The 16,237-nt window shown below is 35.0% G+C and overlaps 3 protein-coding genes and 1 long non-coding RNA gene across 11 annotated transcripts; 3 read left to right on the top strand and 1 right to left on the bottom strand.

Moving 5' to 3' along the window:
• Window positions 1-957: 957 nt before the first annotated feature.
• LOC116846478 (GTP-binding protein 1) lies at window positions 958-5,705 on the bottom strand. 3 transcript variants are annotated; one of them, XM_032820354.1, is made up of 12 exons: window positions 5,531-5,705; window positions 5,132-5,291; window positions 4,325-4,689; window positions 4,126-4,237; window positions 3,835-4,015; window positions 3,539-3,717; window positions 3,294-3,446; window positions 2,858-3,107; window positions 2,617-2,761; window positions 2,216-2,534; window positions 1,854-2,128; window positions 958-1,714 (listed from the first exon to the last, which is right to left on the bottom strand). In XM_032820354.1, exons 3-12 carry the CDS (start codon window positions 4,415-4,417, stop codon window positions 1,535-1,537), a joined length of 1,887 nt encoding a protein of 628 aa, XP_032676245.1. In that variant the 5' UTR covers window positions 4,418-4,689; window positions 5,132-5,291; window positions 5,531-5,705; the 3' UTR covers window positions 958-1,534. The 3 variants fall into 3 exon arrangements, with proteins under 3 accessions (XP_032676245.1, XP_032676235.1, XP_032676256.1); XM_032820344.1 differs by lacking the exon at window positions 5,132-5,291; XM_032820365.1 differs by lacking the exon at window positions 5,132-5,291 and having other exon boundaries at window positions 4,325-4,585.
• On the top strand, window positions 3,441-4,294 carry LOC116846487. The gene is made up of 2 exons (XR_004378506.1): window positions 3,441-3,660; window positions 3,846-4,294. It is a non-coding gene; the product is annotated as an uncharacterized LOC116846487 (long non-coding RNA).
• Window positions 5,706-7,270: 1,565 nt separating the features above from the next.
• On the top strand, window positions 7,271-13,448 carry LOC116846489 (pre-mRNA-splicing regulator female-lethal(2)D-like). 6 transcript variants are annotated; one of them, XM_032820387.1, is made up of 6 exons: window positions 7,271-7,734; window positions 8,738-9,132; window positions 11,335-11,459; window positions 11,573-11,751; window positions 11,831-11,985; window positions 12,122-13,448. In XM_032820387.1, exons 2-6 carry the CDS (start codon window positions 8,898-8,900, stop codon window positions 12,835-12,837), a joined length of 1,410 nt encoding a protein of 469 aa, XP_032676278.1. In that variant the 5' UTR covers window positions 7,271-7,734; window positions 8,738-8,897; the 3' UTR covers window positions 12,838-13,448. The 6 variants fall into 6 exon arrangements, with proteins under 6 accessions (XP_032676278.1, XP_032676297.1, XP_032676307.1 ...); XM_032820406.1 differs by lacking the exon at window positions 7,271-7,734 and adding an exon at window positions 7,772-7,973; XM_032820416.1 differs by lacking the exon at window positions 7,271-7,734 and adding an exon at window positions 8,089-8,262.
• Window positions 13,449-14,110: 662 nt separating this feature from the next.
• On the top strand, window positions 14,111-15,963 carry LOC116845315 (superoxide dismutase [Mn], mitochondrial). The gene is made up of 3 exons (XM_032817842.1): window positions 14,111-14,300; window positions 14,590-14,879; window positions 15,060-15,963. Exons 1-3 carry the CDS (start codon window positions 14,263-14,265, stop codon window positions 15,386-15,388), a joined length of 657 nt encoding a protein of 218 aa, XP_032673733.1. The 5' UTR covers window positions 14,111-14,262; the 3' UTR covers window positions 15,389-15,963.
• Window positions 15,964-16,237: the final 274 nt, after the last annotated feature.

Raw genomic sequence — 16,237 nt, 5'->3', positions numbered from 1 at the left:
GCGTGAGAGTGAATGGCAATCACATAGAGCACCTCCTCTAATACTGAATCAGCATTAAAATTTTTTGTTTTTTGTAAAAAAAGAGTTTTTATTTTGTTATCATACATTCAGTTTCTTTACTTCGTTTTTTTATGGAAGATAAATGATTACATTTTATATTAAAATAAAAATTGTTTCTTTATCTCTCTTTGTTAATTTTTTATTTTTTAAGGCATCTAGAAAAAAGATATCCCCATTGTACCCCACTCTTCCCTACTCCTTTGTTCATTCTAAAGATAACACGACTAATAAGAAAATGACAAAGAGCTCAAATAACAAAATAGCTTGTATTTTAGAAGATATTAGTCTTAAGATCCATGTTAATTAGACCTTTTCTTCTTGTTTTGATCAATACTACCCACTATCAAAATATGTGACCCTTTTTTTTTCAACACCCTGTATATATATATTCAGAATTAATGATGAATAATTGCTCAATTTTTGTAAGATATATTCTACATCTTGACGTATGAAAATTTCTTTTTACATTTGAAATCTATCGTGTGTATCTAGAGAGGTTTAAAGTTTTATCATAAAATATACAAATAAACAACGGCGCGGCCACATTTGTTGTTTTTGGAAATTCTTCCAAAATATATGGATTTATAGGTATAAGTACTTATCGATAACATTTTTATTTATTTAATTCATTTCCAAACAGATCAAATTTATATATCTTAACAACATATATGTATATTCAGAATTAATGATAAATAATTATTCAATTTTTGTAAGATATATTCTGCATCTTGACGTATGAAATTTTTTTTTTACATTTGAAATCTATCGTGTGTATCTAGAGAGGTTTAAAGTTTTATCATAAAATATACAAATAAACAACAGCGCGGCCACATTTGTTGTTTTTGGAAATTCTTCCAAAATATATGGATTTATAAGTATAAGTACTTATCGATATTGTTATGACGAGACACAAAATCGGTGTATTTTTATTATTAAATTTTAAAGACATTAAAAAAGAAATTACAGCTTATTTTTTTCGTATAAATGTGTGTCTATGTGCAATCGGATACACTAATGGTATTTGATGGATTACATTTAATAAAGTCATTAGTCAAGTTTTTTTAAGTATTTAAATAATGAGTCTTATTACTTACATAGTCGACAATATAATATCTTTATTATATGAAAGATTCAATAATCCGCATGTCACGAACTTTCTTATGAAGCACCAGATAGAATTTTAATGTATCCGATTATACATATTGTATATCTCCCTATTTATACGGCAGAAATAAAGACATACATGTACTACTCTGATTTTACCTATATGTAGTACGAATTTAAGATACACATGTGCCTTTTATAAAAATAACACGATTTATATACGACCAATATTTTATATTATTAAAAGAATATCTTCTTAACGCGATTAATGATCGAAAAATCGTTTGTACTGTAATAAATTTATAGCACAATATGTGCTTGGATATATTCTATAGTATGTTCTTTTTAACGAAAAAATAAAAATGTCAATTTACATCTTTGCAGGAGGATTTTGCTCCGCTAAGGGTTGAATGCTATTGACGTTATTATGTGATCGCCCTCCTCTTCGACCTCTACCTTTCTTCTGATTTAACCCGAATTTTTGTGGTACGTTTTCCTGCTTGGCCGTTTGTGTTTCGATCATTGAGTCAGCTTCTGTTACTTCCGATACCTAATGCCATAAAATTACATCTATATATCCTTGTTTTTAACAATATAGCTAGTTTACTCATTTATACGTATTACAAAAATAAGTAAAAATTAGAAAGGACGATCACATCAATTGGTACTGAGTAACGCGCGAATCATACCTGCACATTTGACGTGTTCTGTCGTCCTTGCGATGTTTTATTCGGCTTATTAATCCTAGATGTCTGTACAGTTGTGCCACTCGAATGCGGTATAAGTTTCAATACGTTTCCCACTGCTTTAGTACGACCCTCTCTGAACACCATTCTTTGTCCAGGTTTTATGTATTCTGGATGTTTGATAAATCTAAAATGTACTAAAGCTTTGTCGCCCGTTCTCAAGCAATCTTGAGACATGGATAATATAGAGGCAGTTTGCCTTATGCTGCCGCAATGTACTGCAATAATTTTAGAGCAGTGATTACACATTGTAATAATATATAAGATCATTAAAAAAGATCATTAAAAAAAAAAAAAACAACTACCCATCGCCTGATAACGCGAGCTGATCGTGGTGGGATGATGTAACACCAAAATTTCACCCTCAAATTCCCAACAGGCTTGCGGGTTGAGCACAGGCGCGACCATCACCATACCTTTGCGAATGTGCGATCGTTTGATCTTTTTCAAGGCAAAACTAGCAGTTTGACCGCCCCTCACTTCACGAACCGGCATTCTCTTTCGATGGATGCTTTTCACGGCTATCGGTGTGAAACGACCTAACGGATCAGGCCCTAACAGTAAGGTATCATTTAACTTTATGATACCTTTCAAAGTTGTGCCAGATACCACTGTACCAACGCCCTGCCAAATTTTAATTTTCAATTTTTATCGCGTATATTAACAACATAAAAATTATTCTAATGATGCGTAATGTAACACGCACCGGTACGGAATATGTGTCGTCGATTTGAAACTCTGCAGGTTCATCGTCGTGACTAGTAATCCTTGCCGTTAGTAAGTTGAGAAACATCTTAAGAAGATTTAGATTTTCGCCAGATACGTTAGATACTTGGAAAATTGGACACAACCTGTGTAAACGATGTATATTATAATATATTGTATATTATAATGTATTGCCCCAGTATCACGTTTTATTACATATATATAAGTCGCAATATATATACCGTTCTGACACAAAATTAGTAGCGCTGACTACTACGTCATCAGGTGTCTTCACTGTAACTGGAACTTTTCTGCAACCAGGCGACTTCAGAATCCTTATTAATAGCTTTAAGTTTTCTTGTAGGACATTCGGTGGACACATATCGATTTTCGTTACAACAACGAATACCGGTACGGACAGTGCTAAAGCGAGGCCCAAATGTTCCTTGGTCATTCCCACAATACCAGCATTTGCTCCAATCATTAACATGCCTGAAATAATACTTGTATTAAAATTGATAATATATTCGTACAAACTTCATTAAACTGTATATTGATAAATGAAAGAATGACGAAATGTCAAAGATATAAAGAAATTATTCTTGTTAAATTCTTTCTTTTGGATGTTACAATTGTAATAACAATAAAAAGAGATTTTGCTTAACCGTAATGTTTTACCAAAATCTGGAGCATGTCCTGTCATTCCAAAGACAGTTGTCTTCAGATATCTCTCATGACCAGCAAGATCAATAAACGTAATTACTTTGGAGGATTTTTCACATATTTTTACCCAATCTAGCGACCCATGTTCGGGTTTATTAACTACGTTACCTGCAAATATATGACAGTAGATGAATAACAATGTCAACTAAAAATCTCAACTAAAATTTATAGGATAATTACAACCAAAAGTTAATGCTCACCGACGCTATCGAATCCAAGTATGTCATTGCCAACAGAGCTAGTCCGTCCAGTTTCAGCTTCATGTTTGTGACGAAATAACTTTTGACGTGCCAGACCTCTTCCATTGTCAAGCTCGCCATGAGTGAGTACTCCTAATAATGTAGATTTACCAGCATCTACATTTCCAACAACAGCAACTCTACAAAGAGTTATTTACTTTTTCATACATAATATATTTATTTCTCAAATAATTAATTGCTTTGTTGATTTTAAATTACTGGTTTACTTTAAAAAGGTCATATTATTTAATAAAAACCTTATTTCCAGGAAATCTTGTCGATCTAGTCGCCTTCTTACTAGATATTGTCCTGTTAAACCATGGTCAACTTTACTTTGGCGTAGAAGTACACAATCAGCCTCCAATGTCGCAGCAAGGGATTGTAAAGTGGCAACTGATGCGTCATATTCATCCTCCTTTAATCCATCTTCAGATCCATCTGAAAATATTATATAAGAATTTAATAAGTCCTCTTAAATAATTTTCAATTGATACAACACATCATACTATAACATGTTTTTTAATCATCCAATTAAGATTGATACTTGCCTTCAGCAATACCAATGTCAAAAATGGTCTCGCTGCCTCCATCCTGAATCCTTTCTTTTAGCTTTCTCAACAACAGTTCATATTGATCCTCAGATGGACTAACTAAGACATTCTAAAATTTATATAAATTGTATTATTATAAAATACTATTAAACAGTTAAAAGAAAAATATAACTTTGGTATAACATCCTAAACATACCTTGCCTCTGATGCTAGAATAGTCTACAGAAGCAGGTCCATGCTCTTTCTCTGGTAGATGAGTTATGGTTTGTGATGCAATAGGCCCTGACATTGTATCCACTGGTGATGCAAAAGTTGCTCCAAAAATTTAATAGTTTTCTTAATTTAATTTTTTATAACAGGTCATCTGGTTATTTATCCCTCTTGTGTAAGATTACTTATTAGACATCTTCCATTACTTAAATCCAGATCCTTCCATATTAATAGTTTCTCCAAATATCTGTTTAGTATTTGCGCATACATAATTAGGGATACTTGGAATTTTATTTGTAGCTGAGTAACTATATATTACTCAGAAGCACATCCAAATATCATTTTTATAATCTGCAACAATACAAGATAGATAAAACTTGTTCTCAAGTTTTGTTTGCAATCATTAAAAGACTATATTTTTTCAAAGAACTTTCTGAATTAGTGTACACTGGTATGATAAGTTAGAATAAAATAAGTATATTTTGTTTCATTCTAATTTGGACCAATATACATTTGTTCAAGTTCTTCAAAAGAGGAACAAAGTAATCTCAAGTAATACATGTTGCATCAGTTTGACACTTATATTCAGCTCAATTGTTGCCGCTTCATCCAATGCAATCTGTTTTGTTAATCGCACAATCTTTATTATTTTATTTTTTTTAGAAATTATAACATGATATAAAAGATACGAGAAAGATAACATACTATCTATCTTGAGAACATAAGAATAAATACATACAAGTATATATATATATATATATATATATGTATACACAGATATATTAATTATCACCTTGTATTCTCACATGTCACAGTCAAACACATTTGTCGTCACATTATGATTCTGCCAAGCAAAAAGGTTGTGTAACTTTGGAAGAATGTCAACCAATGTATAGTCTCAGAAAAAATATACGTAAATATAGAAAGTCAAAAGATCTAAAACAAAACGCGACCTACAAGTTCGAAAAAAATATATATGTTATTCTTTTCTCTCTTTTACGACGTAGAAATTCATCTGGCGGACATTTTGCCGCATTTTACGTGCACATACAATCGGGAGTGAATTCCTTTCGTAGCGATGGGACGTGAACGGTATAAATTTGACATAACATATTGCAGAAGTAGCCGTGAATGTGCAAATCTTCACGATCTGTTGCTCTCGAAAACGTCAGAGTATAAAAAAATGTTTTACCTGTGTAAAAAAAAGACGAAACCGTGATCGGACCTGCGCGCTTTTGCAATTTCAAGTACGTGTATGTTAAATATTCCGTTGTCGCTATTCGTGAAGTGCATCAGACGCCGATACGTCAAACTGCGCCATGTGACGCAACTACTAGGAGCATATCGGACTACACTTTGCTTTACATCAATGCGATCCACAATTGTATTCTAAAACCTTAAGCCTGTGTCACACTATAGATTGGAGGTGAAGAATTGCGGATTGAAAATTAGATTTCGACGAATCAATGGCCGCGTTCAGTAGAACAAGTGATCAGTAAGCGCTCAGGGAGCTCTTGTATATGATTTGGCATATTCTTTTAGATCTCCAACTATACTCCAATCAGATGCAAGAGCTCACTGAGCGCTTACTGATCACTTGCTCTACTGAACGCGGCCAATGAAGTTTGTCTTGGCTTGCTTTGTTCTAATTGGTCAAGTTCCAATCTTCAATTCGCAATCCTTTATCTCCAATCCGTAATGTGACACGATTAATTCTACGGAATTTAGATTAGTGAGGGACAGAGCAACGCTGATGACGTTCGATCAATCAAGGAGAATTTAGGCAAGGCTGCGTTCCGAAATTCAATACCACCCTAATAGCACGCAATGTTCAGGGAACGTCCAGTGGATATCCATAGAACATAAAATGTCCTCTGAATGTTTTCTAGATGTTCTCTGGACGTCTTTTGAACATGCGTGCTATTAGGGCAGTACTGAAAATCTATAGTTTATGGCCGGTATTCATAATCGAATCTTATTTCAAGACCATCTTAAGTAATGTCTTAAGATGCGAATACGGTTCTGTGATTGGTTCATGACATCTTAAGTACTGTCTTAAGATGTCATGAACCAATCACAGAGTCGTATTCGCATCTTAAGACATTACTTAAGACGGTCTTGAAATAAGATTCGACTATGGCCGGTATTCATAGTTAGATTTTATATTTAAGACCGTTTTAAGATTATCTTCAGATGATGAACGGATCATTTTATTGGCTACGGAGTATCTGAAGATGAACTTAAGAGAGTCTTAAAAATAAGACCCGACTATGAATACCGGCCATTGATTCCTTCTCACTGCACTCCCTGCACTAATTTGTACTAGTCTTCTTTTCTTTTTTTACAAGTTTCAACTGTAAACTTGTTTCTTTTTAAATTCCGTAGTGTGCACTAAATTAGCGAAAAGGAACAGACCTAATAGGGAGTTTTTGCAAACACGGTATAGATACAGTAAACGCTAAAATAACGTCATCGAGTCAAGAGACTAAACTGTGCATGCGCATCGGTCACCTTAACGTTATTCAGATAACGTGCGAACGTTATTTCTGAAAATAGCGTTTACGAGTAACGTCGATGTTATGGCTACCAAAATGAAATCTGAACGATTGAGATTTACAAGTCAAGATGATCTTAAACTTTTAAGGGAGATTATATCCCAAAATCCATATGAAGAGGATGAAAAATGAAAAACGATTGCAGATCGTGTAGGATACTGTTTTATCGTACGTTACCGTAGCATTACCGTACAAAAACTCTTTTGAAGTAGGCGACGTAAAAACGGAATACGGTACGGTGAAGTTACGTGACTTCAGCGTTTACCGTATCTAAAATACGGAATTGTAAAAACTGCCTGTTATTAGGTTGGATTAGGTCGCGTTGCGGGTGCTCCGTTTTGTCATCTCGTCCATTCGAAATATCGCCGTCGCTATGGTAGGTCGATGATCGTGATTGGAGCATGCGCTGGTACGCGCCCGTTAGCCATTCCGAGTCCCTTCTCTCGATCTCAGATAATCGTCATTCGCGATTAGTTGTGGCGTTCGGCAGTGGCGGTGTGCTGCACCTTCCTTTCGGCCTCCCCAAGTCTAGGCCATCACGCGCGCGTGTGTTTTGTGTGTGATATATACATGTATATGTCATATGAGCGTATTAATATACCACGCGTGGAACGGCTGGCACTTGGTCGCATACGAGCTGCGGTGCCTCAACACGTCCCTTTCGCCTGTCGGCTCAGCACGGATTGATCGATCGTGAGGCCCCGTCGTGTTCCTGAGGACCTACCTTGGCGCTCTTTTTCTACGAATGCACTTTTGTACGCACGATGTCACCCGTTTCGTTCTTCTCCTGATACCGAGCGAGCATCTCTATAATGGGATTCTCAACGTTCTAATAAGCGAGGTATGTAGGAAGGGTGAACAAGACATTTCTCTCTCTCTCTTCGTGAAGGAAACGCGTATGTGTAGCGGCGCTATCGTGAAATCGTGACGATCGATCGCGGTGAATTAGCCTCTCCGAACCTATTGTTACGCGCAGTTTTCTCAGCCCCGTATGCCGCTATTACGAGACGCGTGCGTGCTGTTACGTTCGATCGAACGTGAGGAAGGAAAAAAGATCGGTGAAAGAGAGAAAGAGAAAGGGTACGAGTGAGAAATAAAATGTACGCTAAAGTGTATGTGTGTGTGTTTCTTCGTGGCAGGCATGTCGACGATGTAATGGCGTCAGACGACTGTCTTCGACTGGAGATAAGTGTGTTCCGCCGCTTTCCCAGTTATTTCAACGGAATATCCTGACGATACACGTGACTGTGCACTGATAGTTTACAGTTCCGTATGATCTCGCTCCGTCGAAACGGCATGCACGCGCGTATCGCGCAATCTTCTTTTTTACAGATACTCGTATCGATCAATCTGAGTCCGATATTTTTAAGTATGGTTCAGTATATTTCGCACATTTTTTGCGATTAAACCCATCGCTGGCCAATATAGGTGGAAAGAGACATATAACTTCTCACCTATTTTTACAAGATTCGCTTGACACTGTAAATATGTGGATGTAACATATTTATTTAATTTTAACTTTATAGTGATGGATAAATGTTTGGTGGAATTAATCCATGAGTTTTATATAATAGAATCAAAATGTAACATTCTATATGACGAACTCAATTAAATTTAAAAATTAAAATATCTTTATAATACTCATAATACTAAAGTAACATCTGTTTTGTAAAATTATTCTTACAATTATTTATTAAATTATTAAAAGCATTTTTTTAAAGATATTCTAAAGCAGAATAAAAATGTCAGTTGATTTGCTTCATAAAAATCATTTGACCTGCATGATTCTAAAAAATATATATAATTATGCTTCATACTATTTGTGTTATACTTGTTTGTTCCAGATGAATCAATGAGATCAGTGAGGTATCTGCTGATATCAGTCCACATTATTGTCATTGGCATAAATATCGACGCTGTAACATTAATGAATAGAAGATTTCGTGCTCGATAAAGGGGCTTCTTCTACAGTTCAGTATTCAGCTGTGAATCGACGGTAGTGAGATGGCAGATGAATGCGGCGAGGTCAAGTCGGTAGGGCTGTCCTCTCCAAGAAGTCCTCAGAGCAACAGCACCGGTGGAAAAGTTGCTGGTAGTCCACATTCACCTAGACAACCAAGACGTGTGAAGCTAAATCAGCAACAATTGGACAGCTTGACAAAGGATGAGCTGGCAGCCAAATGGCATGAACAGGACGTGTATGTGGAGTGTCTAGAAGCCCAGGCGGCAGCTCAGGAAGGTACTGAGATCACACGAGTGAGACCATCTCACTCACCACATATCTTAAGCGAATTAACGAATGCCAGAACACAACGGTCTCTTATAGGAGACAAGACTTTCATAGGGACACTAAGCATAGGTTTCATTAGATCAGTGTTTAGGACGATGTCATATTGTCTATTAGAATTAAGTCTCTAAGGGAGCTTTAGTAAATAAGTACCTCATTATAGGTGGTATAAATTACGGGACGATTTTTTATTATTCTATGAGAAAATTTATAGTATACTTGCAATTCGATTATCTTAATGTACCTGCAAATGGAATGGCTACATTAATGGTGTCTGTATATTTGCAAGCAGCCAGATGTATGGAGAGAAATGCTCTAGATACACTGCATGTAAATGAATGACACCATTAATGCAACTGTCTCTCTCTGTACTACAGAGATTGATATGAGAATGAGATAATACTATACTTCATATGTCACATACATATAGTGTGACGAGAATTAATTTTTATATTTCTGAAATTACATTTGTGATTTGTGTAGTGTGGGTAATTAAATGAAAAATTCGTATGTATAGTGTCGGAAAGCGATATTTCTCTGCTAGCATTTCTGAGAATGGATGGTGTACAGCCATATAATGCGGCTACAGCCATATAAATGTACAAAAAGTTGAAATACGATAATATATATGACAAATATATATCTAGTTCGTTAAATTTTCTTGTGAGCAGTTGTATATCGTCAACCATAAAAAGTTGAGCGAGCAAAAGTGAAAATGGCTGAGATAACAAGTGTCGATGTGTGTCAAGAAACATCAATGGGGGTTTTCTACAAAAAAAAAAGAATGTGCCGACAATAATCGTCCGTTGTGGAAGACACAACCGTTTTTGTTCAAAATATCATTTTTCACAAGTGTGTCTGTGCAGTGTTATCGCGTATATACCACCGCGGTGTAATAATTGTATCGTCAAAATGCGGGACAGTGTGTGCGTGGGTGTAATTCGCATACCGAGTTTCTAGTTAACGAGGATGAGATGAAAAGCAGCGTTTACGATGGCGCTGAATTTACGACACAGGGGAATAGTAAGAGAGTGGATCCGTATCACCCTTTGGCCTACAAAATACTGCGCCTGGGGTGCGTGAATTTGAATCTCGGTGAAGTACAACCATTCGCCAAGTACCAACTGGAATACTGCATTTGTCTAATCCCACCATCTGTCCTCACGATTTGCGTATCCTTACGTACTTTCATCTAGCCCTCAAAACCTTCCCAATTAGGTAACGCAACTTTCAATTATATTCCGAGACCAATTCTTATCCTTCTATACATTCTCATTATGAATGCAACTCGTGCATGCATTTATACCTGCACCATAATGTCCGGATACGAATTTCAAAAGTATAAAACCTGTGAATTAAGCCTGGCCAACGTCTTGTTACAACATCTGTACCTGCAACAAGTACATGCTCGATTGTCGTGGAAGAAAAGTAACATCCACTCTTGGTCTTGGTGGAAGTACAGAGAATCTCGCAAATGGCACGACGCGACGACTCCAAAAATCAAAGTATGCGCCAAATTAACAAAATGTCAGTTGTCAGGCAGTTATTGTCACATACTTATAAAAGTTTATACTTTATTTATGCGCACTCTTAGGATAAAATTATAAATAGTAATTTTTCACCAATATGCTTGGTTCCACCAAAAACCATTAACACATACATGAAAGATATACAGAATATTCTATATGCTTAATTACATTTTATATTTACAGTTTGAAGTTTCAAGCATTCTATGTGGTTCGTAAATTTGTATTGTTAACTGTAGAAGTTTCTCAAAAGATATACAAAATTATTGCAGATTTATTGTAATCTTCAAGTTTTATGCAAAGGAAACTTTTAACATTGTAATTACATAATAATATTAATTATTATATATGATAAATAATCCTACTGTACCTAACTTATATATTACAGAAAAAGTGTTTCAAGAGAGATATATTGTTAACATACACACACACATACACACACATATATAATATTATATGTAAAAAATATGTGTGTGTGTGTGTATATATGTATAAGCGTGTATGTATGTGCATACACACACACACACATGCCTTTGCAATTGGAGCATTGCAATTTTAAGAAACACATAGATGCCACTGAGCATTGAGATTTTAGAAATAGAAAAATTTACAGGCTATTCTTTTATAGGTGAGCTAACTTCATTGAGAGAATCCGAAAACAAGTACAGACAACAATATGTAGAAGCAACACACAGGGAGAAGATCTTAGTAAGGAGGCTTGCCTCCAAAGAGCAGGAATTGCAAGAATACATTGTATGTAGACATTTTCTAGATTTATCGAAGTTCTAGCACAATTTGTCTTTCCTTATAATCCTATGTGAATAAAGAAGGGAAAAGAGAAAACAATATTATCTTTTTTCTGTTAGAATCAAATAACTGAAATGAAAGCCACCCACGCTCCGTCCGCAGCTGCACTAAGATCTACCCTATTAGATCCAGCTGTTAATATATTAATACAGAAATTAAGGCAAGAGTTGATAACGACCAAGGGGAAGCTAGAAGATACGCAGAATGAACTCAGTGCATGGAAATTCACCCCGGACAGGTCAGAGAAATTCTAACGCGTGTATTAAATAAGAGACATCGTGCAGTATTGTTTGAACTAATTATATATGTATTTGTAGCAATACTGGTAAGAGATTAATGGCGAAATGCAGACTATTGTACCAGGAAAACGAAGAACTTGGTCGTATGATCGCCAGTGGACGTATTGCTAAGTTGGAAGGTGAACTTGCCCTACAGAAGAGTTTTAGCGAGGAAGTAAAGAAGTCCCAATCAGGTATGTCATGAAATTATTCGACTTACCAAAATTACACAAGTAATTGTTGCAAGTACGGTGTGGATTTTACGTTTAAAACGACTTACACGTAAATTACTTAAAATCATTTTTTACATCTTCCTTGTGGTTTTCGCAGAATTAGATGAGTTTCTACAAGATTTAGACGAAGACGTGGAGGGTATGCAGAGCACCATTTATTTCTTACAACAAGAACTGCGTAAAGCTCGAGAGTCTGTCACGCTGCTGCAGCAGGAGAATGCAGCATTGAAGACAAATATAAACGAGAATAACTTGTCGAATGGTTTGTCGCCCCATACTCCGCCGATCAAGAAAGAGGAACCGGAAGAAGTCGCTATGCCAGATACAAAACCTCCGAAACCGACCGAGGACAGTGATATGTGCAAAGGTGTAAGGACTCCACCGTTAACGTTGCAACGGTCACCTCAGAGTGAGCTCACGAGTGTCGAAAGAACAGAACGTGCGGAGAGAAAACTCAACCAAGCCGATCACAATGATGAAAGTTCTAGCGATTCGGCGGCATTAATTATTAAGGTCGAGAATGAAGAACTTAGTGATAGAGAGGAGGAACACGAGGAGAACCGTAATAAAAGAATGTTAAGGAGTAAGAATCACAATAAAAATAGTGGTAAATCTAACGGGGAAGAGGTTCTAACACGAACGACGCGGGGAAGGGACAGGACAAAGAGGGAAAAGAGTGCTCCCAGTAGTGATGATGAAAGGACGCACAAGAAGAAGCGAAGGGAAAGTATTCTTTCCCTCGATTATAATGAAGCCGATGACGATGCGTTAGTTTTAACTAATGGCGAGACTCTACAGAGTGATCCGGAATGAATGATACTTTAGGTTGATTTTATATAACATTTATCATGTATATTGTTGAGACAACCGATACAATTTGACGTGGTTCTCCGATAATTGTGTACAAAATTTTTCATCTGAAACAAATGCCGTTTTGGATCTTTGAAAAATCGTTTGAATAAATGGATAATTGAAGTAATTAGTCACAAAGAGACATAATTTCCGTACTTGTACAGGTGATGAATTTGAAAAGCAAATATCGGCATTGTGGTCTCAAAAATGAACTTGTAAATACTTGTATCATTAGAATGTTCATGAATCACATTTATATCAAGTTATTTACATATGACTAAGTTACAGATTATATTACAGAGGTAAACCAAACCAATCTTGGCACACTTTTCGTTGCCTTATAATTTATAAAAATCAAGTGCTTTAAAAAAAGCGGAATAAACACAAATAACCCTCATATTTTGTAAACTTACTGTATTGTTATTCTGTGTAAATCAGTAAGTCTTCATTAATAGCAAAGAAAGAATGGTTCTCTGAATCATTATCGTTAATAGTAAAGAAATATTGTTAATTAATAAAAAATGCCTTTTTTGACCACGTTATGTAAATAAATAAATAAATCTTAATACTTTCGACTAATAGAATTAATTATTATTAATTTTAATGACAGGTTCTTTGAATAATTTACAGTTTAATTTTTCTTGGTAAAAATATTAATGTACTAATAGTTTTTTAATTATGAAACAAAAATCTTTACAAATTAATTTTTAAATGGATAAAATCAATTTTTTATTAATATTAAATAAACTATAATAAAATTTCTATTTGAAGCATATGAAAACGTGTAATATTGAAAGTTGTGAAAAACTATGTTAAACAGCTCCATAACGTTTTCACTAAAGAAAGTTCAACTGTAAAATGTTGACAAAACCTGCCATTAAAATTTAGAATGCATGACCCGTGTGTTTATTATTTTATTTATAAATAATTTTCTTAAAACAATATTTTGAAGAAGTTATTAATCATAATTTTTAAGTTTCTTAAGTTTGCAATATTTATAATATCGAAAAGATAAATAAAAGTTAAAGAATATTTGTTTGTAATTGGTAATATATCTCGTATAGATTAGCAATCTATAATTAATTTATAATGGTATACAAGTATTATAAATGCTTTGATAAAAGAAATTTCACTATCGTGCAGGACAGTAGAATTCACTTATAATGTTTGTGTACACGCCATAAGCGCGCCATATGACTCCCGGTGCAAAAAATTCATATGCGAATACATTAACGACGTCTGGCACACACACACACAACACAGACTTGGTAGAACGTCAGTAGATCGTGTTACGATAGGACCGGGGCAGAATCTAAAGTAGGACCGTGGAATTGCTTCGAAGAAAAAGAGTCTCATTAACATTACACTTTTTATATTTTCGCAATAATGTTCGCAGTGAGGCGTATTCCGATTTTTAAAACAATGTAAGTATGACAGTTCCCTTCTTACATTCGTCGCCTTTCTCGCATTATGTAATTTCTAACCTATTCTATCACATTCTGCAATCTTGATATTCGCCCAACAATGTTTATAATATATATATGTATATATAAAAAGAAAACTAAGTGTTATCAAATTATTATATGAATGCAACATTATATAATAAGTCACTGCTAATAATGCACGATAATCTGTTAAACAATTCGTACATTTTTTGGAGATACTTGAGCTTATATATATATGTGTATCTCTTATAAATAACATATTTTGCAGCAAGGACGCATTCACAAGGCCGAAACACACTCTCCCAGATCTGCCATACGACTACAAGGCTTTGGAACCTATCATATCTGCAGAGATCATGCAACTTCATCATTCCAAACATCACGCAACCTATGTTAACAACCTGAATATTGCAGAAGAGAAGTTGAAGGAGGCAACTAGTAAAGGCGACATAAATACTCAAATTTCTCTACTTCCAGCCATCAAATTCAATGGTGGCGGACATCTCAATCACACAATTTTTTGGAGCAATTTGTCACCCAGTGGCGGTAATCCAGATGGTAATAGTGACAAATTAACCAAATGTAATCGATTATTTTCTGATTTAAGTTCAATTTAGAAGTCTAATTTTTTTTAAATTTAAGAAAATTCAATTTTTCCAACTTTTTAAAAGAAAAAATAACGGTTCATGTAAGCATTTGTATTTATGCAAATGACACATTATTTACATGTTTCCACAGCTGCTCTTGTGAAACAAATTGAAAAGGATTTCGGTAGTATGGAGGAAATGAAAAAATGCCTGTCAGAGTCCACTGTGGCGATCCAGGGTTCTGGGTGGGGTTGGCTTGCTTACAATCAGAAAAGCAAGTCCCTCAGGATAGCAACCTGCGCAAATCAGGACCCATTGCAACCCACGACTGGTCTCATTCCTCTCTTTGGTATCGACGTGTGGGAGCACGCCTATTACTTGCAGTACAAGAACGTGCGACCCGATTATGTGAAAGCAATCTTCGACATTGTCAATTGGAAGGATGTAAATGCACGCTTCAAAACTGCCATCGGCTGTTAAGAGATGAGCACACGAACAGAGTTTAGCGCTTAATATTCACCTTCAATGCTAAGTTGTCACTTAGAACAATGGCTACATTCAGCAAAAGCTACTTTGCATTGCAACTGTTATAAAACTTTATTGACTCTGATTATATTAAATGGATTCTTGAATTCAGCCAAGATTAAAAGCATATATCAATCAAACTTATGAATTTCACTCATAATCGTTGCAAAGAAACTTTTTCTGTTGAACATAATCAATGTTTTTGTTAAGATTGGAATGTCGTTGCGAGTTCTCATCATGCTCGATAACAAACTGTGATTTTATTTTTCTTGTATTTATATATATATATATATATATATATATATATATATATATATATATATATATATATGTACTATCTGTATCACATTTTAAATGTGTTATTGTTACAAGCAAGTACCAAAATAAGTATAATATGTATAGAGTGCATTTTGTATCTTGTCTTATGGTAAAATAAGAACAAGAAGTAATAATAGTGTTTTTAATCTGACAACATTTGATAACTGCGAGTATCCCAACTACTGTTAATATAAGTTATTATTTCATACATATATTTTAGAGCTAAGTCGTCCTTATATTCTCTCTCTATAAAATATAAAAGAGGTTATGTGTAAAAGTACTAAAAAATGTCAAACGTGGATGTTACGAGTCGCAGATACAAAAATTGTCAAACGTAAGTTGGTGTCGGAAATCAACGCACAAGAATTGACATAAACGTAGACGATGCGAGAGATATGGCTTAAAACGATCGCGATAATCTTTATGCTCAAGTCTAAAGAACGACGGTTCTCAGCCGGCTGTTACTCCTGGTAGCGATAGAGGCGA

Source organism: Odontomachus brunneus, unplaced genomic scaffold (genome assembly GCF_010583005.1).
Source record: "Odontomachus brunneus isolate Ranch 3 - 2012 unplaced genomic scaffold, Obru_v1 Obru_scaffold_004, whole genome shotgun sequence".
NCBI lineage: Eukaryota > Metazoa > Arthropoda > Insecta > Hymenoptera > Formicidae > Odontomachus > Odontomachus brunneus.
Note: the sequence above shows the minus strand (reverse complement) of the source record. Positions and strands in the feature narration are given on the sequence as shown.

Coding starts and splice junctions, on each gene's coding strand:
- LOC116845315 (XM_032817842.1), top strand. CDS start 14,263: ATGTTCGCAGTGAGGCGTATTCCGATTTTTAAAACAAT. Junction 14,301..14,589: donor ATTCCGATTTTTAAAACAAT/GTAAGTATGACA, acceptor CATATTTTGCAG/CAAGGACGCATTCACAAGGC. Junction 14,880..15,059: donor CAGTGGCGGTAATCCAGATG/GTAATAGTGACA, acceptor ATGTTTCCACAG/CTGCTCTTGTGAAACAAATT.
- LOC116846489 (XM_032820387.1), top strand. CDS start 8,898: ATGGCAGATGAATGCGGCGAGGTCAAGTCGGTAGGGCTGTCCTCTCCA. Junction 11,460..11,572: donor AGGAATTGCAAGAATACATT/GTATGTAGACAT, acceptor TTTTTCTGTTAG/AATCAAATAACTGAAATGAA. Junction 11,752..11,830: donor TGGAAATTCACCCCGGACAG/GTCAGAGAAATT, acceptor ATGTATTTGTAG/CAATACTGGTAAGAGATTAA.
- LOC116846478 (XM_032820354.1), bottom strand. CDS start 4,417: ATGTCAGGGCCTATTGCATCACAAACCATAACTCATCTACCAGAGAAA. Junction 4,238..4,324: donor ATTCTAGCATCAGAGGCAAG/GTATGTTTAGGA, acceptor TATAAATTTTAG/AATGTCTTAGTTAGTCCATC. Junction 1,715..1,853: donor AGAACACGTCAAATGTGCAG/GTATGATTCGCG, acceptor TTATGGCATTAG/GTATCGGAAGTAACAGAAGC.